This window comes from Glycine soja, chromosome 16 (assembly GCF_004193775.1).
Source record: "Glycine soja cultivar W05 chromosome 16, ASM419377v2, whole genome shotgun sequence".
Classification (NCBI taxonomy): Eukaryota; Viridiplantae; Streptophyta; class Magnoliopsida; order Fabales; family Fabaceae; genus Glycine; species Glycine soja.
The window spans coordinates 21,399,928-21,422,510 of record NC_041017.1 but is presented as its reverse complement, the minus strand read 5'-3'; the positions used below and the strand labels follow the sequence as shown (position 1 = coordinate 21,422,510).

Here is a 22,583-nt window from a genome sequence, read left to right as displayed (position 1 = left end):
GTCTTGAATGACTAGATAAAATTCTTACAGCAATAAAATCCACCTGATTAGCTTGGGCTTGGAATCAACTTTAGTCATCAAGTATTTAATGGTTGCATGGTCGGTGTACACAATAACCTTGGATCCCACCAAGTATGATATGAATTTTTCCAGGGCATAGACAATTGCAAGCATCTCCTTTTCTGATGTGGCATAGTTCAGCTGAGCATCATTTAAGACCTTGCTCGCATAGTAGATACCATGAAAAATTCTGCCCTTCCTCTGGCCCAACACAACACCGATGACATAGTCACTTGCGTTGCACGTGAGCTCAAACTCTTGGCTCCAATCCGGTGTTGTAATGATGGGAGCAGACACTAAGCTGGTCTTTAAGGCGTTGAATGCCTTCAAACACTCTTCATCGAATAAGAAAACAACGTCCTTATTGAGCAGATTACTAAGTGGTTTGGCGATCTTCAAGAAATCTTTAATAAACCGCCTATAGAACCTAGCATGCCCCAAAAAGCTTCTGACTCCCTTGACATTCACTAGAGAAGGTAGCTTCTTAATAACATCAATCTTTGCTTTATCTACCTTAATTCCTTTTACAAAAATTTTGTGACCCAAAACAATCCCCTCTTGGACCATGAAGTGGCATTTTTCCCAATTAAGCACCAGGTTGGTCTCCTTACAGCGTTGCAACACCTGCTCTAAATTCGCTAGACAACAATCAAATGATGAATCAAACACCGAGAAGTCATCCATAAACACCTCAATGCACTTCTCGACCATGTCAGCAAATATTGCCATCATGCATCGCTGAAACGTAGTAGGAGCATTGCAAAGCCCAAAGGGCATTCTTCTATAAGAAAACACACCAAAGGGGCATGTGAATGCTGTCTTCTCTTGATCATTTGGGTCCACATCAATTTGATTATAACCAGAGTAGCCGTCCAGAAAACAATAGAATGATTGACTAGCTAATCTCTCAAGCATCTGGTCCATGAAAGAAAGAGGAAAGTGATCCTTCCTTGTGGCATCATTCATTTTCCTGTAGTCTATGCACATCCTCCACCCCGTGACCGTTCTTGTGAGGATCAAATCATTCTTTTCATTCCTGATTACTATCATGCCACCCTTCTTTGGGACTACCTGTATAGGGCTAACCGATGCACTATCAGAAATGGGATAGATGAGGCCTGCTTCCAACAACTTTAGCACTTCTTTACGCACTTCTTCCTTCATAGAAAGATTCAGTCTTCTTTGAGGTTGCCTCATAGGTTTGTACTCGACTTCCATTTTCATCTTGTGCATGCAGTAGGAAGGGCTAATTCCCTTAAGGTAAAAAATGTGTCATCCTATAGTTGCCTTATGTGATGCAATCCTACCCCCCAAGGGCATTGGATAGAAGACTCCAAGAAGATTGGGTCAGAGATGCAAGAGAAGGCCCTAGGGTTCTCATGAGCCTTAAGGTAGATTTCAGACCCATGGGCTAAGTATGAGCCTACTTATCTTTGTACATATTAGATTAAGGTTTCATTATTTTTGGGCCTTGTATTTAGGGCTCCATAATGTAGGTAGGGTATCCTAGAAATGTAGAATTTTTCAGTCCTTGTATTTTAGGGCACCTAGACTAGTTTTTGTATTAGGGGTAGTTTTGTAATTTCACATGCATTAAGTGAATATTTGATGTGTGTGTTGGAAAATAAATTTAATTGAATTGGGAGAACCCCAATCTAATTAAATTTAAGAGAGGGAGCTGAGCATTTGCTTGCTACACCCTATTGCCACATCATATAGTCACACTTTGTGCATGTCCTTCATGCTTTACATGCCTCATGACACCCAAGCACACTTAGTGAATCTTGGATTAATGGGCTGAATCATAGCTAAAATTCACTAATCCTAATTAGTGAAAATTTGGCTCCACAAATTGAATTTCAAATTCAAGTAAAATTTGAATAGAAATTTAAATTTCTCTCCAATTTTATGTGACACTTAGGCTATAAATAGAGGTCATGTGTGTGCATTTTTCAACTTTGATAATTTGAGAATTACACTTCAAAGTTCAGACCTCATTTGAGGTACAAAATTTCGTGCCCTTCTCTCCTTCTCCCTCCCCTCATCTTCTCCTTCTTCAAGCTCTTATCCATGGCTTACTATGGTGGTGAGCTTCTTCTTGACTCATCTTCTCCTTGAAGTGGCATCTCCAATCATCTTTCTTCCATCTCCATTCCGATGCCATGATCTTTAAGGAGCAAAAGACTCCATTGATGAAGAAGATCCAAGGCCTACAAGCTCCACATAGAGCTACATCATTATGCTTCTTCAAAACTTCTACTAGCCGAGACTCCTCCTCATTAGTCAAGGAGTTACTAATGACCACTGGACTTGCCTCATTATCTTCTAAGAACACATACTTCAAATGCTTAGGTAAGATCTTCAAAACATTGTTCATTTCGCAGTAATGTGATAATCTTATTTTGTTTCCTCAAAAAATTGTACCTAATGTGTGTATGTTGTCCAAAAATCATACATAAATCAAGTATGAGTAGCTCTAATACCAAATGTTGAGATTTAATTCCAAATATAAGGATTCAATCTATCAGCCTAATTTTATTCTAACAGACAATGATCAATCCTAACTACATGTTTTCTATTCATGTAGAGAGAAATTACTGTGCAAAGATAAATATAACCCTTTTGTATTCCCATACTCAAAAATCATGATGAAAACTATATGCGAAAGTGTACCTGAATTAGCCATAATGGAATGATGATGAAAGGTTGATTGATTTTATGATCTTTCAATTATAGAGAACCCTTTTCTTTCTTCTCTGAATTTTTCTCTCTTGACGGGATAAAAAGAAACTGTACGTGATGCGCTCCTCTATACAGATGGAGACCATAATCCCTTATATTAGTAATTGTCATCAGTTATCCCAAATTTGATAATTATAATTTGGCCCCTCATATGAACGAAGGTCTGTTGGAACATGTTTAACTCAAGAGATGTTATGACAAACTACTCTTCACAAGACTATGCTCAAACAATCAATATAAAACATATATTTGTCATAGCATCAAAGGAACAAAATGATTGAAGCGTTCGATTAACAATCCGAGAGAGGAGCAAAGAACAAAAACAGCAACTCAGCCAGTGGAAACAGACACTAGAGTTTCCCTCTCAGCCAACTCCTTCCTCGTAAGGTACTCCTGCAAAATCGCAAGCCTCGTCGTCTCAAAAGCATGCACTATGCAGCACCCTAGGTCCCATGCCACGTGTCAACCCCACCCAGCCTTCCTCCTTGAAAATCTGCTTCACATTGGCTGAAACGCCGTCGTACATAACCGCAACAACCTTACTCACCCCTTCACCCCGTCTTCACCACATCCAACGACGTCGGTGAGGGTTGAGATTGAGATTTCGTGGTGTTTGGGAGAAGGGAGGCCAATAGAGGATGAGACACTGGCCTCCATTTTGGAGAATGAGACTTTGCCGTGGTGAAATGGGGTTGTGGGTGTTCACAAAACGAAAGAGGAGATGAATCGCAACGTGGTCGTGTTTGGCTTTGTCCAACTATTTTCTTTCTGGGTTACAACTTTTACGTGGTGATTCGTGTGAAAAACGTGAAAGCAAAATGTTGCTTACAATTTAGAAAAGGTAATTACAAATGGACTTAAATACATTTTTATTGTTAATAAATTTTAAAAATTTTGTTAATTAATTCTGTTTAATTCGTTAAAAATTATGATATTAAAGATAACAAATAGTTTTGTATTACGTTTGATTAACAAACAATACAAATCAAATAGATTATGACATGATAGAATATTTAATTTTTGCTACTAAAAAAAATTATATTACTTTGTATTTGACCTCTGAAAAAAACACAAAAGATCAAAGAATATTTTAGCTTTAAAACTATTACAATAATAGTTAAAAGCCGTCAATATGTTTAAATCAACTATTTTATATATTTATAAATTAGTTATTTTAAAAATATGAAACACTAACGACATGTTAATGTGAAGCGGGAGGAATCACAAAAATGAGTTAAGTTAGAAACATAAGGATGAAAATGAAATTTTTAAAGATAAAGGACTGGAACAAGAATTATTAAAAAAATATAAAAGATCAAAAAGAGATTTTAGCCGTTTATTTAAATTAAAAAACTAATTGAGTTAGTTGTCCAAGGTTTTTTTTTTTTTGGAAAGAAAAGAAAAGGCAAAGCTACAAACGAGGAAAGACAACTCATGACTAAAAACTAAAGAATCTTCAGAAGCTCCCTTCTTGGCCAAAATGTCCGCACATTGATTTCCTTGACAATGAGTGTGCTTGATAACGAGACTTCTTGGCCAAAATGTCCAAAAGTCTTCACTTTTATCGACAAGTTCGGAAGTTAATTATTAGTTGAGACTCACATATATAGAGTCTTGGTGAAATACTTAGGCTGTCAAAGGATTTTTTGTTCTAACTCGGTTAGAACTTCAGGGGTATACCAAGTTAGGGTAAAGAAGTCCTCATTAGCATGTGGTTATGGTGATAAAGTTGAAATTTTTTGTTGATTAGTGGTTATGGTGTTCACCACTTGCCCTTCGTGTGTCCCAGCGTTGGTTGCAGATGCTATGTTTTGAAGAAAGAGACTAAAAGGGAGGGTGCGTTGTTGCAGCTGCTGTGTTCCCAAGAAAGAAAATAAAAGGAGGTGCAGATGGTTTATTTCACTTGTTGGAACCCACAATGATTTCAACCCATATAATCAATTAATCAGTACACTTCCACCGCAAAGGAGAAACCAGTAAGTATTTTAATTTCTTGGTTTAATATATTTTCAAAAAGTAGGCCTAGCTTCAAAGCATCCAAAATATCCTATCCAGATCAAATGCAATCCTTTGTTTTTACCACAATATTGGATAAATAACCTAGTGTAGCCACAAATGGGCCATTCCTTAATATCCATAGCCTCCATTAGAGACATAGAGTAGGTGAGGATAGTGTCTACTGTCTAGGAAACAAATATTGCTGCGTATACCACCATCAATTCCTCCATGTGGTCACATAAATAGAAGCCTCGAAATCACCATCATCTCCTAAATTAGGGACTACCAACATTGACATTTAGTTTATAAATGTATTCAACTGGCTTTACTCGAAATCTCATTGAATATAGTGAAAAATATGAAGACTAGAGATGGAGAACACTATTTTAGGATTGAGAATCTCTTTAAATAAAACGAAAGAGAATAGAGAATACAAAAGATATGAGATGGATGGTGATGATAGAGTAATTGCTAACTAGTGATTAGAATTAAGACATTTATTCCTAAATTTGGGAGACTTCGCCTAAAGCTGCAGAAAAAAGAAAAATTAGTATTGGAATAGATTTATTGTAAATAATGGCGGTGAAACTTCAATGTATCATGATCATGATTTCACAGGCAAAGCCCATGATGAACCATACGTGGTCCACTCCTATCTTGAAAAGGTAGTCTCCAAGAGATATTTTCAGTGATACCAGTGAGAATATGTACTAATTACTAATGATATCATTTACTGCAGACAGACTTATTATAAAACTTGAAGTTTGATAGTTTACAACATTTAGAAAAGTGTATCAATTTCAAGAATTAAATGGCAGAATTCAAATTAAAAAAAGAAAATTGCAAAAGAAATGGCAAAACTGCATGAAATGCAATTGTGATTTAGACTGCCTATGATCCTTTTCTTTTTCTTACAACAATTATTGCTAAAATAAGGACTAGATGATGGGATCTAATTGACACTCTCATGTTGGTGCAACGGAAGAGAGATAATTTCAAAATTAGCATTCATTGGGAGAATTTCATTTACAGATATACCCTTGTCTATCTTCATGATAATTGTGAGATAAATTCATAAGATGTGATAAGACCAGCAACCTAACACTAGCTTAATTGATGCAAATTTTAATGCTCTGCTTGTACAGAAGGGGTCTAACACAAGGATGCCAATATATTGGTAGTAACTAGGAACAAATAGGGTATCTTGCATTCTTCTTAATTTTCATGCCCAAATTTGATTCACAGTAAGTATAGCTGAACTAGGAGAATATATTAGAAAGCAATGATGAAGATGAAATATGAAGTGGTCAAATTTGAAAGTGGTCTCCTTTTTATTTTATACTTTTTACTTTCGACAGTGGTGTAGAAAGTTGTTAAAGATTTTATCTATTTATTTCCTGGTGCATTGAGCTATTGAATTTAATTTATTCAACCATAATTATTAAGGGAGTGATGAGAATTCAAACATGAACCGTAAACTTTATGAATAAATTATTCAACCAATTATGCTTAGTGCATTTGTTTGTTTAAAACAAATTAGTTGGATGTTGTGAAATGGAAAGAGAAAAAGCGTAATTTGCTACATTCAAATTATACAAAAATTGGAAAAATTCGCTGAAGCATCCTGTAAATTTTGATGCAGATAAATATAGGATGTTATAAGAGAATTTGCATGTATGCATGGAATGTAATTGGGGCTCACGGGATGGAAGAGTAAGAACAATAATGAATAACAGAAAGGAAAAAAGAAAGGTGAAAAATAAGAAAACAACTAGATTTTATAATTAGATGCTGATATAACATTTGTTGACTTCCATTTTGACCAAACTATCAATCTCATAATTTGATCTGGTAATTTATTTTGATGTGTTTCTTGTTTTATAGCTGCTCAAAACGGATCCCCATTATCAGAGCCCCAATGATTTCAAGCTATCCGACCGAGCTAGGCATTCTAACACAAGGGTGCAAATATACTGATAGTAACTAGGAACAAATAGGGTATCTTGCATTCTTCTTCTCATGTACAAATTTGATTCACAGTAAGTATAGCTGAACTAGGGGAATATAGCAGAAAGCATTGTTGAAGATGAAAATGAAGTGGTCAAATTTTAGATATCACAGATCTAAGCACATTATAATGAAAAATAAACAGCATTACAAATATATTATACAATAAAATACAACAATATCATACTGAGTTTCTGCAAAAAAAGATTTTGCAGTTCATTACTTAAATACAAAACATTGTAAACTCCTATACTAAAGAAATATTTCGTACTTGTAGCAGCCAACAATGCTTTCTTCTCTGATCAGAAGCGTTCAGCACATCTGCAACAATCAGCATTTTTTTGTACAAAAATTAATGTGGTGCATTACAAGATAAAGACAGAATTATATTTGTTTATATAAAATTGAAAATGGAAATATACTTGCAGGGGCCATGCCCACCAAGTTTTTCACAAAGTGTATTTAAAATACCATGTAAAAACAATTACGGTCCCCTTAAAATTTATGGAAAAAAAATGTTGAGAAATACTACATGTCATGTTAGTTGACACTTAGGGAGAGGAAAAAAAAAGAGAAGTGTAAGTATAATAGGTAAATGTGATAGTAACAAATGAGATATAAATGTTGAAGTGTACATATATAATTATTCAAAATTATTTTATATATTTAATTATTTTTTCTTCTCTTATATTACCTTCATTCACATATTTAAAAAATAAATAACCAATTCATCAAAATCAATAAAAATAGATAAGTTAGCTATTTTAATTAAAAATATCATAAATTAAAGGTTAAATTACCCATTTGATTTCTATAGTTTCACAATTCTTATCTTTTTTGTTTCTATAGTTTGAAAGTAATTTTTTTAGTCTCTATAGTTTACATTTTAATTCTCTTTTAGTCCCTATAGTTTTGAAAATAGTTTTTTTAGTCCTTATAGTTTTTATTTTAATTTTCTTTTAGTCCCTATAGTTTGAAAGTGATCTTTTTAGTCCCTATACTTTATATTTTAATTCCATTTTAGTCATTACCATCAAAATATGAGTAATATTATCAATTACAATTAACTACAAAAATATTAACAAGTAATTCGTAACTAATTTATCCTAAAATAATTTGTAATAAAAAAAATAATTGATAATTTATAACTAATTTGTAGCTAATTATTTTTATATATTTTTTATAATAAGGACTAAAAGGTAGTTAAAATACAAACTATAGGAACTAAAAATATCACTTTTAAACTATAGGGATTAAAAGAGAATTAAAATACAAACTATAAGGACTAAAAATAATAATTTTAAACTAAGACTAAAAGAGAATTAAAATATAAATTATAGGGATTAAAAACATCACTTTTAAACTATAGGGATTAAAAAAGTAAGAATCATGAAACTATAAGGACCAAATGAATAATTTAACCTAAATTAAAATTTTATTCTAAAAATATACCCATAATTTAAATATTTTAAGTAGTAGTTATATTAATATCATTAATTACTGAATATTTTTTTACCTATGTGATTGACTTAAATTGTTAAGAAACCAACAAATATATCCACCTGTGTATGAAATTATTGATTGTTTAATTTGCAAGCTTCACAATAAAGAGTATAAACTAATTGCATCTATTTTTTTTAAATGTATAATTAATATATTTGAAAGAGATTATGTCTCTAATAATTAGGAAGAAAACAATGTTTCTATTTATTTCTCATATAACTGACTAAATTAATTAGACAGTAAGGTGTTTATGCTTAATATAGTTTTATATTTTTTCTTTATAAAAAAATTTCCAAGTCAAATATTAATTACTAGTTTATTATTATTTTTAGTAAAAGAGATTCAAATTCATAATCCCTTCCTCTTGTCAACCATAAAATCAATCTTATAACTCCAAATATATATATATATATATATATATATATATATATATATATATATATATATATATTAAATGTTTTTATATTTTTGTATAATGTAAAAATTTAAATTATTATTATTTTTCTTGGGCCCATCTAAGTGAATTCCTAGCTCTGCCCTGTATATGATAATAGGGATATGCTAGGTGCACCCAGCATTATTGCTGGTGCACCCAGCAATTTATTGAAAGGTCAAGTTTGCCCTTCATTAAAAAATTTTAAAAGACTCCCTCTTTTCTCCCGGATTCACTTTCACCCAGTGCTTTTGTTTCTTTTCTTTCCTCTTCTGGGAGCATTCTCTTCCACCGCAAGCCACCGCGAGCCCAGCTGCTGCTTCTTTCGCCTGGACGCCATTGCCGTTCGAGGTAAGTTTCGTTAACCTTCCATTTGGTTTTATTATGCACTGTGTAGTTGTAGCATTAGGCTAGGTTAAAAGAACCTTAGGTTAGCAGAACCATAGGGTAGAAGACGAGTGCAGGAGGTGCCGGAAAAAATGGGGAAAGGGGGCTGACGGCGAGACTTCCGGAAGACCCGTTAGGGGTTCTTCCGGAACTTCCGGAAGAACATTTTCCGGAAACTTTCCGGAAGAAGTGTTCTTCCGGAAGAAACCAAACGTTTTCCGGAAGAACCCTGCTTCCGGAAACTTTCCGGAAGAAGGTTTCTTCCGGAAACGTTTGGGATTTCCGGAAGAAGTTTCCGGAAGAAGTGTTCTTCCGGAAAGTTTTTTTTTTTCTTTTTTTTTTTAAATGAAAAATGATTTTTGTTTTTTTTAAATGAATTATTATATTTCTGTTGATTATTTTGTTTTATAGATTTTATGAAAAATGAGGTTTGGATTTTTTATGTCATGTTTTTTTTTATAATTTACATTGTGTATTTTTATTAAATATTAATTTGTAAATTTTTTTTTTATAAAAGTGGTTGTGTTTGTTTTTGTTTATTGTTGATTTTTTTAAATTAGTGTTTTTTCTTTAAAAATGAAGTTGTCTATTTTTATAATTAAAGTTGTGTGTTTTGGAAGTTTTATAAAAATACTATTTTTTTTAAATTAATTAGTTTTTTTTATTATAAATGAAGTATTTTATTTTCTAAAAAAATTGTGGATGTTTACTAAATAATTTTTTTTACATTAGTTGTTTAATTTTTTTAAAAAAATTAAGTTGTGGATGTTTAGTAATGAATTATTTTTATATTAGTTGTGTTTTTTTTATAAATGAAGTTGTTTAATTTTTTAAAAAAAATTAACTTGTGGATGTTTACTAAGTAATTTAGTTGTGTTTTTTTAAGTAATAAAGTTTCTTATTTTTTTTTAAAAATTAAGAGTTGGATGTTTACTTTTAATAATTTAGTTGTGTTTTTTTTTAATGAAGTTGTTTAATTTTGTTTTTAAAATTAAGTTGTGGATGTTTATTAATAAATTTTTTTTACATTAGGAGTGTTTTTTTAATAAATGAAGTTTAATTTTTAAAAAAAAATTATGTTGTGTATGTTTTAAAATAATTTGATTTAAGTTAGTCTTATTTGTTTATAAATAAAGTTGTTTTTTTTATAAAGAAAATTGTGTATATTTTGACCGAAAAAAATACGTGTTCGACATGATTTGCAGATCATGGCCAGAACACGAGGTTTAGGTCGTGCGATAGGTAGAGTTGTAGGCAGAGATAGACCTGCTGATGAGGATGCTGCTGATGTTCCTGAGAGGCGTAGGCCTACTGCCTCAGCCCGTAGGCTACGCGTTCATCAGATGACTGCGGAGGGACGTGATATGGCTGAGGACGTCGCTGACATGACTGATGATGTCCCTGAGCAGCCTACGGAGGCACCTGAGATGCGTGTGGACGCACAGGGTGCTGATAGTGGTGAGGGGTCAGATGGTGATGATGCTGCAGAGGGATTCCCTGGTGGTCCACGAGACCCGTCAGTGCTCACATCATTTGCCGAGCATGTTGCACATGCCGTGTGGAGTGGACAGATATTTTAATTTGTTAATTATTTGTCATTGTTTATTTATTTGTTTATGATAAATTTTTTTTAATAATTGTATAATTTGTACTTCAAATCAGGAACGTCCTGATTTGAAGTTAGTGTCACATGGGAGGAAGGTGACACTGATTGGGAGGCCAGTGCCTGAGATTGAAGGCCTGGTGGCTGCCACAGGATTAAGTCCACTGATAGATTGTTCAGTTATTACTGGCGATCCTGGACTTATATCCGCATTTGTGGAGAGGTGGCACAGTGAGACTAGCACCTTCCACCTTCCTGTAGGAGAGCTGACGATCACATTGGATGATGTGTTGTCCATCCTACATTTGCCCATCACTGGCGCCTTGCACAGTTTCCACGCTCTTTCTACGGAGGAGGCCAGATTCTTGCTTACGGAGTTGCTGGAAGTGTCTGAGGAAGAGGCCAGAGCTGAGACAGCACTCACACGTGGAGCATATGTACGATTAGGATGGGTTCGTGACATTTATGAGACCAGATGTCAGGCCCGGCGGTGGATTGTCGCAGCTCGCGCTTATCTGCTGCACCTTGTCGGTTGCACTCTTTTTGCTAATAAGAGTGCAACATACGTGCATGTGGTCCACCTTGACGCTTTCCGGGACCTCGCTCATAGTGGTGGTTTCGCTTGGGGGGTTGCCGCGCTGGTTCATATGTATGACCAGTTAGATGAGGCTTGTAGGACCACCACCCGACAGCTTGCGGGGTACTTGACGCTACTTCAGGTAAATTTTGTGTTTATTAATATGTTAGGTTCGATTATGATTTAAACATGTTTTTATGTTATGTTAACCTCAATTAAACATGTTTTTATGTTATGTTAACCTCAAATAGTCCCGTTCCCCAGTTCCGTCAACTAACACGTCAAAACAAAGCCTCAAAATCGGAAAAAATAGGAAATGAACCCTTTTTCCATGTTCAAGTACCCATGTTTGGGATTTTTTTGCGTGGGTGTGCCTGTGCCCTGAGACAATGGAGGGCGGCCATTTCTCATGTTTGGACGTCAAAGAATCCAAAAAAAATAGTCCCGTTCCCCAGTTCCGTCAACTAACACGTCAAAACAAAGCCTCAGAATCGAAAAAAATAGGAAATGAACCCTTTTTCCATGTTCAAGTACCCATGTTTGGGATTTTTTTGCGTGGGTGTGCCTGTGCCCTGAGACAATGGAGGGCGGCCATTTCTCATGTTTGGACGTCAAAGAATCCAAAAAAAATAGTCCCGTTCCCCAGTTCCGTCAACTAACACATCAAAACAAAGCCTCAAAATCGAAAAAAATAGGAAATGAACCCTTTTTCCATGTTCAAGTAAATAATTACTGTAATAACCGAATTCATGATTGGCCTAAAGCAAGCAGAGCTAGCATGCACAGTTCCATTATAGGCTACATAACAGCATATTAGACCTAATCATCTTGCTTGTTTACAATGTGATAAACGGATTAATTAAAGGATCCTAAAAAAGATCAAATCTTCCAAATGCACAGAAGCTCCACGATCACAATCTTCAAAACCTATTCATTAAAGAAGCAAGAGAGTTCATTAAAGTTCAAACTTGGAATATTCTTATTCCCCTTGTATTCTTGTAACTCTCGCAAGCATACTCATCGTCACCATTAAAACGCATTCACACATAGAAGGCGGCGCGCACATTCTCCAAGCAATTAATAGCCACCTTAAGTTACATATGATTCACTCTCATCATCGTATATTCCTATTTCGTATTCATATAAATTGCCAACTTCCTTTCATATTCCCCACGTTCTACTACTGTTTCAGCAAGGAAGGGACTTATAATCCTTCTTCAATACTTCAACGTCTTTATATATCTTCGTGTCTGGAGCATGATCATGGAGTCTCAGCCACTTATGGGTTGGAGCTCTTTCTACGAAATAGATGAAGAACCATTTCCATTTACGTGCCAATTTTCTTACAGGTAAACTATGAAACTTCTGTTCTATATCTTGATGCCATGATGAAATAGGAAATGATACACTCAAAGCGAATTTTTGTTGGACCAACAATTTCCTTGCTTAACCAAACGAGTAGTTGATAATATTAATTGGTTAGTGACGGGTTACAACGAATTATATCGCATAATGAATACAAATAAATAAACAATGAATGTTTAGTCTTCATTTAGGTCTACATAGTGTGTTTTGAATGACATCAAGCTTGTGTATTCCTGCATTCTACTAATATATGGAATTGCCCATTGCTTTGCCTGAGAATAACAATTGGTTGACCACAACAGCGCTGGGGGCGGCAACGGACAATGGTCTTTCAAATAAACCTGTTGTACATGAACAAACATTATATCATGCGCTGACCGTGCCAAACGAACAAGCGAAGTCATTGCATAATTGTTACACTAACTATATTCAATGTACCTGAACAAAATGATTTCCAAACACGTGACCGACACATATGATGCGGTGGCCAGAAGAGTCAGGTGGTGGTTGACTTCTAAGAGGGAAAAATGTCATGCTTTGTTGTTGGGACAACGATACAAGGATTACGTTATACCGTGAAGCAATCACATATCCCATGTCTGTTATATCCATCCACTTGTCCACACTAACCTGAATGAACCAAACATACACATGTAAGTAATTTAAACATTGTTATTAAAAAAAATTAACCTAAAAACATACCTTTGAAAATCCATCAACAAGTAGGGACAACTTTAATTGTTCAAATCTCTCTGTGCCACCGAAGAGGTTCATGTACTCATGCGACCACCTGCCAAGTTCTTTAAGCAATTCATTACGCACTAACAGCCACGAATCTTCCCCCATACCTAATAAAGCGCCAATGGACCGATATCCACAGTTACCGTCCGCTTTCACATCCACAACGTCACGAATGAAACCTTGAAAGAATGACGCAAATTGATCCAACATCGGGATGATCCTTGTTGGCTGACGCGGTTGAGAACATGATGCACTTCGTTTCACTGGAGAGTTGCTGCTTTGAACAGAATGAAAAGCATCAACATACTCCCAGTAAGACGGATCACGCTTTGTGGATGTTTGACTTCTTTTCATCGGTTTCTTCGGTGCACCTTTAGTGTTCACCTTTGATGGAGGAGGGCACATAGAGTTATGATCAGGGTATGCGATTTCTCGAAGTTTACTCTTCAGATTTACTTTGCCAGCCACATCAAGTTCATCAAACCTTTTAGATATGACCTCTATTTCTTCCTTGATGGTGACTTCCGTCTCACATAACCCTTGGTCTGAAAAGCAAAGTCTCCTCCAAAAAAGATGGACTGACTCCAATGGGATGCTGCTAGCAGTATACCTAGAAAGCTCACATGCACAAGGAAGCCCGTGCGTGCTTCTCATCACACAACCACAAGAAGAGAGATTGTTGCCGAGATAACGTAGACGGTCAATCTCAGAAGCAATCTGATTTAAAGCATCCCTCGAAACCATCCCAAGAAGCCTCTTGTATAAGGTTTTTTTATATACATGGCCAACCACATGCGTACTGGTTTCAAAGGATGCTTTAATTTCGACGTGTTGCAGCGTGATCATGTTGTTCATGGCATCCCAAACACTACATAGGTCTCCAACGCTATTTTGTAGTACTCTTTTGAGAGCCCAATGAGCTGATTCAACCCTACATTTAAAATACACAACAAACATGAAAATATACAACAATTAAATACCATTTAATATTAATCGTTACTAACAAATAAAATCAGTTGTTAATACCTGTTTGTTGTTGTGTTGCCTAGGTGCATGACCTTATTCGTCCATGCTGTAATAAATTTTTCCTTGTGGGGGATAATCCATGTGTCGTTAACATAGTCAACGAACATCGGCCAAGGCGAACAAGCAACTTGAAACTTCTGATATAACTCATGGAACTCGTATTCGGACGGACAATCAACCAAAGTACCCCAGTTATCCATTACATAGTCCCACGCATTTTTTTCCCCGATTAAAGATTTGCACTTTGCCTTCACATTCTTATCGATATGAAACCTGCACAACAAATTAGTAGACTCGGGAAACACAGTTTTCACTGCATTCATCAGTGCTAGGTCTCTGTCAGTGACAATAACAAGAGGGAGGCGATCGTGTCTTAAAAATAGGCCTCGAAATCGTTCCAAAGCCCATACAATATTATTAACACGCTCAGCCTCCAGATATGCAAACCCAGCAGAGAATGTCATCGCCGTTGGTGTCACTCCAACAAAGTCAAGTAGTGGGAGTCTGTACCTGTTTGTTTTGTAGGTACTGTCTATAAAAAACACTAGATGACATGCATTGCATAACTTTACTGCATCTGGGTGACACCAAAACAGATCACGCACCACAACTTCATCCTTCAATCTATGCCAATGAATGTATTGATCACGTTCGAGAAGCTTCATCAGATGCTGCATTTCGGTATCAGCTCCTCTTATTGAAGAACGATATGCACTTCTTGCATTGTAAATTTGCTTTATCGTGGTGTAACTGTCGGCATTGTGTTCCTTCAACGTTAGCAAGATGTTTTTCGGTTTCACCATCGACTTTGTCATATCAGCAATAATTTTCTTTTCTTCCTTAGTCAATCGCCCGGCGTATGGATGTCCAACTAAGGACTTCGCCAATTCATGATTATGAATCCCACAGATCAACTTCACCATCCAACCTTCCCCTCCACGCACTGGTTTCCCACGAAGCCTGAAGGGACAACCACATTTCCTACTCCCGGTGTCTTTTCTAACGAATTCTTTATTTCTACACTTGTACGTACCACTCCTTTCACACCCAATTAACACAAATGAACTTCTTCCTCTGCTACCGGTCTCTGTGTCAGATCTCATAATCACTGCAACAAATCCATTTTCATGGGCAACTGTTCGAGCCCATTGCAAAACATCATCTCGAGTAGCGAATACCTACAACGCAACCCTAACACATTAATTTTCGTACAAACCATCAATTCAACCAATGACTCAAATTATCTATGATTACCTGAGATGTATTAAAAGCATTTGAACAATCGACATGTCGTTCATTCACTCCACATTCTTCTTGATTATCATAATCATAATCCATATGAACTTCTTGTGACATCGCAAAGTCATACCTCCATTGATCTTCGTCCATCTTAAGGACATATGCATCATACACAAGTACATTCAAATTATCATATAACCACATCCAAAAATTTACTACACCTTAAATAACAAACATATTAATAGGACATATGCATCATACACGACTATATTAAAATTATCACTATATTCTAAATTTATAACTACATTATTTACTTAAACTAAACTTATCACTATAATAAACAACTAATAAAACATTTTTGTACCATTATACATTTAAGTTACCTAAATCATTTAATATTATACCATTATACCTAATTAAATCAATAATCCACAACATATATAAACCAGAAATAAAAAAAAATTATAAAACAAATATATATATATATATATATATATACCATTATAAAACAAAAAAAATTATAATCCACAATATATATCATTATACCTAATTAAACCAATAATTCATTATTAACTAACAGAAATATATATAAAACAGAAATTAAAAAAATTATAAAACAGAAATTAAAATAAATTAGTAATAATTTAACATTCCGGAAGAAGGTCTTCCGGAAGTTACGAAGGCCAATTCCGGAAGAAGTGCTTCCGGAAGTAGTTTCCGGAAGAACTTCTTCCGCAATTGGCCTTCACCACTTCCGGATGAAGGTCTTCCGGAAGTTAAGAAGCCCAATTCCGGAAGAAGGTCTTCCGGAAATAGTTTCCGGAAGCACTTCTTCCGGAATTGGCCTTCGTAACTTCCGGAAGACCTTCATCCGGAAGTGGTCATTCCGGACCTTCCTCCTTCTGTGCCTAAAATTTCTTCCGGATACATTTTTTACTGTTTTTCTTCTCTAAAAGCTAACCGGAAAACGAAATAAACGCGTACCTCCGACAAAATAGGAACAACAGCCACTAATAAAACTTCAAATACGGAACACGGGACCACCAAATCTTCAAATACTTCACTTCACGGGACCACCAACAGACTGCTGAAGGGACCACCACCGAAACAACAGCAAACGGAAGAAGAAACAAAGAAAGCGCAGTAAAACACAGCCTGAAGACGTTAATTTAAAGAAATTTACACAAGGGCAAAATGGTCATTACATACGCATTAAAAAAAAAAATAACTTCCGGAAGAAGCTTCTTCCGGAAGACAATGGAATTCTTCCAGAAGAAGCTTCTTCCGGAAACATTCCGGATGACGTTCTTCCGAAAATTGTCTGTGAGTATTTCCGGAAGACACAAATTATTCTTCCGGAAGAAGGTTCTTCCGGAAACTTTCCGGAAATAATTTTTCCGGAAAGTTTCCGGAAGAACCTTCTTCCGGAAGAATAATTGCTGAAGGGCAGTTTCGCCACTTCACTGTTTGCTGGGTGCCCCAGCAATAATGCTGGGTGCACGTAGCAACTCCCATGATAATATTGTAACAAGCACTTCTTATTTAGCATAGTTAGGAGTTGCCTTTGCAGTTGATGGATTGGGCAGGAGTGGGTGGTGCTAAGGAATCGACACAAACTGTATCTGTTTCGAAATATTAGACAAGCATGGACAATAGAACAAGGTAGTCATATATGCTGAAACAGTACATAGTAACTAAAATATGTTATAAGAAATCGCTCATAAAGTGTAGATGGCTTCATCATAAAAAATGTGAAAATTGAAGAATTTGTGATTTGAGAATAATAACCGTTTCCCAAATTTTCTATGAGAATAACCTTTCAATAACTTAATTCACTCAAATTAAGAGTGCCATATGCTGCACCTAGGTAAGAATAAAACAATTTCTTTTAAACAAAACAAAACAAAACAAAAAATATCTCAATTGGAAAACTTTCTGCTAATTCTTTCACGATAAAGACATCTAAGACAGTATACTAAAGCACGTCTAAGACACCTGAATAAAATGTCACCCTAGCCATTTAATACAAACATATTCCATCAATGAATTATTAAATAAAACATTTATGAGATATTTTTTTAACTCTTTCAAAGTAACACTCTAGTTAAAACAATAATTATTTGAGTAAGCACTAATGAATTTGTTAAGTTGGGATGAAGAAATAAATTATTAACTTCTAACAATTGGTTTACGGTTAACATGAGCTTTCTGTTCAAAATACATATTACCCTTTCTGATCAGTGAAGCAATTCTTGATATATTTAAAACAAAGTCAGAACATAAACCATGAACTTGACAAATAAAATCTAGAACATACCTTTTTGCCTTCGAGCGATCAGCAACAATTCCCACATTCACCATAAGCATACACATACATAGTCTGTTAATCTGTTCAGAAACCTGATGTAAGAAATTCTCCAAGGACGCCACAGTAGTAATGGCCCTAATAAGCCCCAAAATCCAGTGAAGTATCCAATCCCCAAGCTCATGTATAATCCCTCATAGAAAAAAGAATCATCACCATTGACTGGTGGTTCTTGATGCTCTGCTGTTGTCTGATCTCCATCCCCAGGACAAGTTTTGTTAAGTTGTTCACCACAAAGATCAATGTTTCCTTCAAAACTAGAGGCTTCAAAGGTTTCAAAATGTCTTCCTGATGGGATTCTTCCAGAAAGAGAGTTGTGTGACAAGTCTAATTTTCCCAAATCATCAATTTCAGAAAGAGAAGAAGGAATTCTCCCAGAGATGTGATTTCTTGACAAGTCAAGTGATTCAAGTGAACTTAAATTCCCAATCTGAGAAGGAATTTCTCCACTCAAATCGTTTCTTGATAGATTCAAAGAAACTAATCCAAGCAAATATCCGACCTCTTTTGGTATTTCACCCATTAAATTGTTACTAGAAAGATCAATGCTTTTGAGCTCTAACTCTGGATTCTTGAACCCCCGTTCCACACCTTTCCACATCCATGTTATGTCAAGCGTATAACCTCCCAATCCGTAAACACCATAAATTTCAATGTAAGTATTATTATGCCAATATATACGAGACACAATGTCACTTGAGTTGATGCTCTGTTCAGACATTGCAGTCAAATTCTTTAAGCATGTTGGAATTCCTCTTGACAAGTTATTCCTTGAAAGATCCAACAACTGAATACGGTTCAAATAACAGAGATGAATGGGTAGATATCCTGAGAGGTGATTTCCTCGCATGTTCAAGATTATCAATTGCTGCATACTTTGTCCAATCCATGATGGTATTGGACCCGACAACATATTTTCACTCAGGTCCAGCATAAATAAACTGCTGCAATTCTTCAAAGAAGAAGGCAACTCACCCATTAAACCATTGTTTCTTAAAACCAAGGCTTCCATATTAACAAGGGCGCCCATGGACATAGGAATCTTCCCTGACAATTTATTGCTGCTTAAATCAAGAAACAGTAATTGCTTTACTGATTTCCAACAATCTGGGAGTTGCCCCTTTATTTGATTGTGTGATACATCTAAAGTGCCCAAATTTGAAGCTGTGCTTTGGTCACATAAGAATGAAAACAAATCTGAAAAATTATTTTCAGAGAGCATCAGCTGGGAAGCTTGTAGTAAAAATGACGGAATTTTACCCTCAAACTGATTTGAATTCAGAAGTATAAATGGTCTGTAAGGAAGCTTCCACGATATATTAGGAATTACACCAATGAGATAATTGAAAGACATACTTAACAATCTCATATATTGCAAGTTATTCCAAAACCAGTCTGGTACAGAGTCATTAATCCCGTTATCAGAAATATCAAGCCAATTCAAAGAAGTTTGAGTCTTGAGCCAACTAGGAAAAGTGGGGCCCAACTTGCAAGATCTGAGTCCCAATGATCTTAATTGGAATGGAGGAACCCAACTCGGGACGAATTTCAGAGACAACGAGTTCTCTGATAGGTGCAAGTATTTTAATTTGGAAAAATTAGAAAGATGGGATTCAGTGACGTCACCCTCCAAAGAATTCCCAGCCAAGTAAAGATCCTCCAACTCTGATAACAATCCAATGCTTTTAGGTAACATGCCAGTAATCTGGTTATAAGATAAGTACAAGCTCTTAAATATGTATCTGTTGCACCATGAAGAATTTCGGAAGAAGCTAGAAAATTCCCCGTTCAACTTGTTATTTGAGAGGTCTAACCTCTGCAATGTGCACATGTTACCAAAGAAAGATGGAATCTCGCCTTGCAGTTTGTTACCGGAGAGGTAAAGAACTTCAAGAGAGTTCATTACTTTCCCAAATCCATCTGGAATGGTACCTTCTAACATGTTCGCATTAAGGAAAAGGTTTTGAAGATTGGTGGTGGAGTTAAAGAGCCAGTAAAATATAGTTGATGATTTCAACAGATTTGAGTTGAGATCAAGGGAAACAAGAGAAGATGAAGAACTCATATTGAAAGAAGATGACACAAGAAAACTTCCATCCGTAAGACTACAATTTCGCAAATCAAGATTCTGAAGTTTTGAGCTGAAGTTGAAACCACCTTGAAAGACTGATGATGCCATATTATTATAGGAAAGGTCAAGGATCACAAGAGAAGGAAAGTTTGTGCAGAGAGGAGATGCCAAAACAATGTTATTATCACGAAGATAAAGCTCCTGAAGATTAAGGCTAAAGTTTGACAACAGTTGAAATGTTGAGGATGTCAGCTTATTTGAAGAAAGATCAAGGATTGTAAGAGCAGTGGAAAAGTTGGAAGGTGAATAAAACAGAGATTGAATATTTGTATCTGAAAGAGAACAATCAAATAGCCTCAACTCTCTTAAGTTTGGAATAAGCTTGCTGATCATTTGTAGCCAGTGATGAGAAGAGGAAAGGTTGTGTAGTGAACTTAGCTTGAGTTTTGTCAAACAAGACAGATTTGTCAACCACTCTACATCCTTAGATTTCACATCAAAATTGCTACCAAGTCCAAGAGTGTGCAACAAAGGAAGATTCCCAACTTGGAAAGGGAGTGCTCCCGAAAATGAATTTGCATCAAGATCAAGATACCTCAACTGTGAGAGATTTCCAAGTTGACAAGGGAGTTCCCCATCTAGATAATTATCACTTAGATCAAGATATTGTAAATGTATAAGGTTTCCAAGTTGATAAGGGATTTGTCCATGGAGATACATATTGTTACCTAGATCAAGAGACAGTAAATGTGTAAGCTTTCCAAGATCAGAAGGAATACTCCCAACAAATGAACAATCAGAGAGATTGAGATATCTTAAGTTGGTGAACGAGCCCATGAGTTCTGGGATAGGACTCCCTTCAAAATCATTATAGCTGAGATCCAAGTGTTCAATATTTTCAAGGGCAATCAATAAAGAGATATTGATTGCACCTATCAAATATTGTGTATCCTGACCACGGAGATGAAGCATCTCAACATGACCAGTTTGATTGTTGCATTGAATGCCTTTCCATTTGCAACAGTCTCTGTTACTGTCATCGTCCCTCCATGTAGACAGCATGCCAAAGCCATCTATGAGGCCATGTTTGAAGTTGAGGAGTGCTTGTCTCTCACTCTCAATGCACTTAATTTCTGCGCTATTGGAAAGGCTGTTGAATCCAAGAATGGATCCTGCAGCATGCAATAAAAGCAACAAAAGTGCATAAAATAGTTTCAGAAAATAACAACTCATTATATTTTTGTTGATATGAAATGACTAAGAGTAAAACAAAGATCGGTTACTGTGATCAGTTTTCTCTTAAATTGTGAAGTATGAAAGATGGAGACTGCGGCAGGATTTATATAGCTGATAGTATGGCTAAACGACACAATTGTTTATTCTCATTCACTCATCGAAGACAAAAAAATTAAGGAAATTTTTTATTTACAAAAAATTATTTTTAAAATTAAAATACAAAGACTCCATATACGAGGTTTATATAGTTTAATTTCCTCGACTTGAGCACAAATCTCCTAATATAGTTTTTGTTCATACATTTAATATTTAACAAAAATATTGATCCAATAGTGTTGCCATCTCCATTTCTGTTAAATACTGAATATCAAATTAATTATGAACAAAAGTTAAAATGGGGAAAGACCAAATTTACAAAGAAAAAGAAAATGGGGGACCAAATTTCAAAGTTGGCAATAACAAAATTAAACTAAAATAAAACTTAAGTGCCATATTCTTTGATAATGACCTGCAAATCAATTTCTATGGCAATGTTGTAACAACCTTAATAATTTCTTTGACATATCTGCGTTCCATCTTTGCATAAATTGACTTCCAAGTCAATGCAAAACAAAAGACATTATAGCAACGTTTTGCATGGGGTAGAAAATTGGAAACTTTGTGTCGAACTTTTTGGCTAAAGAAACCTCTACTCACCCACAACACACTTTCTATCCCTCTCATTCTCTCCATTGATGATATTTACTTTGTTTTATACTAATAAATAAGCAAATTATAATCACCCCATTAACCAACTAATTTTTTTTAGTAATCCATTAACAAACTCATTTGCAAGATTTCTTTGGCTAATTTATGCGATTATGATTTCTAAACTTTTTGGGATACAAATACCAAATATATATGTAAGTTCTAAAAGATAGAAACTATATAATTCTATTACTAAAATAAAGATGTATTCTTTTTTAACTGAGAAATTATTTAGTTTATTCAAATTAATTTATTCAATATTATTTAATTCCAGTCAACTACTTGCTAAAACTGATTATCTACCTTCACTGAAGTTTGAAGGTTTACAAATTACAAAATGCATTTTAAAGAGAAAAACTAAAACAATAAAATAGATATATGCACGGGCGGACCTACATGTAAGTGAGGGTGTGCACTTGCACCCCCTCATTTTTTAAAATTCATCAAATTTGTAAATAAAATTTTATATTTTTATATTTTATT

At 35.1% G+C, this 22,583-nt stretch overlaps 1 protein-coding gene across 1 annotated transcript; it reads right to left on the bottom strand.

The window, feature by feature from the left end:
- Positions 1-7,025: 7,025 nt before the first annotated feature.
- Positions 7,026-21,409, bottom strand: LOC114390157 (receptor-like protein EIX2). The gene is made up of 2 exons (XM_028350844.1): positions 17,999-21,409; positions 7,026-7,128 (listed from the first exon to the last, which is right to left on the bottom strand). Exon 1 carries the CDS (start codon positions 21,348-21,350, stop codon positions 18,036-18,038), a length of 3,315 nt encoding a protein of 1,104 aa, XP_028206645.1. The 5' UTR covers positions 21,351-21,409; the 3' UTR covers positions 7,026-7,128; positions 17,999-18,035.
- Between the last annotated feature and the right edge of the window lie 1,174 nt (positions 21,410-22,583).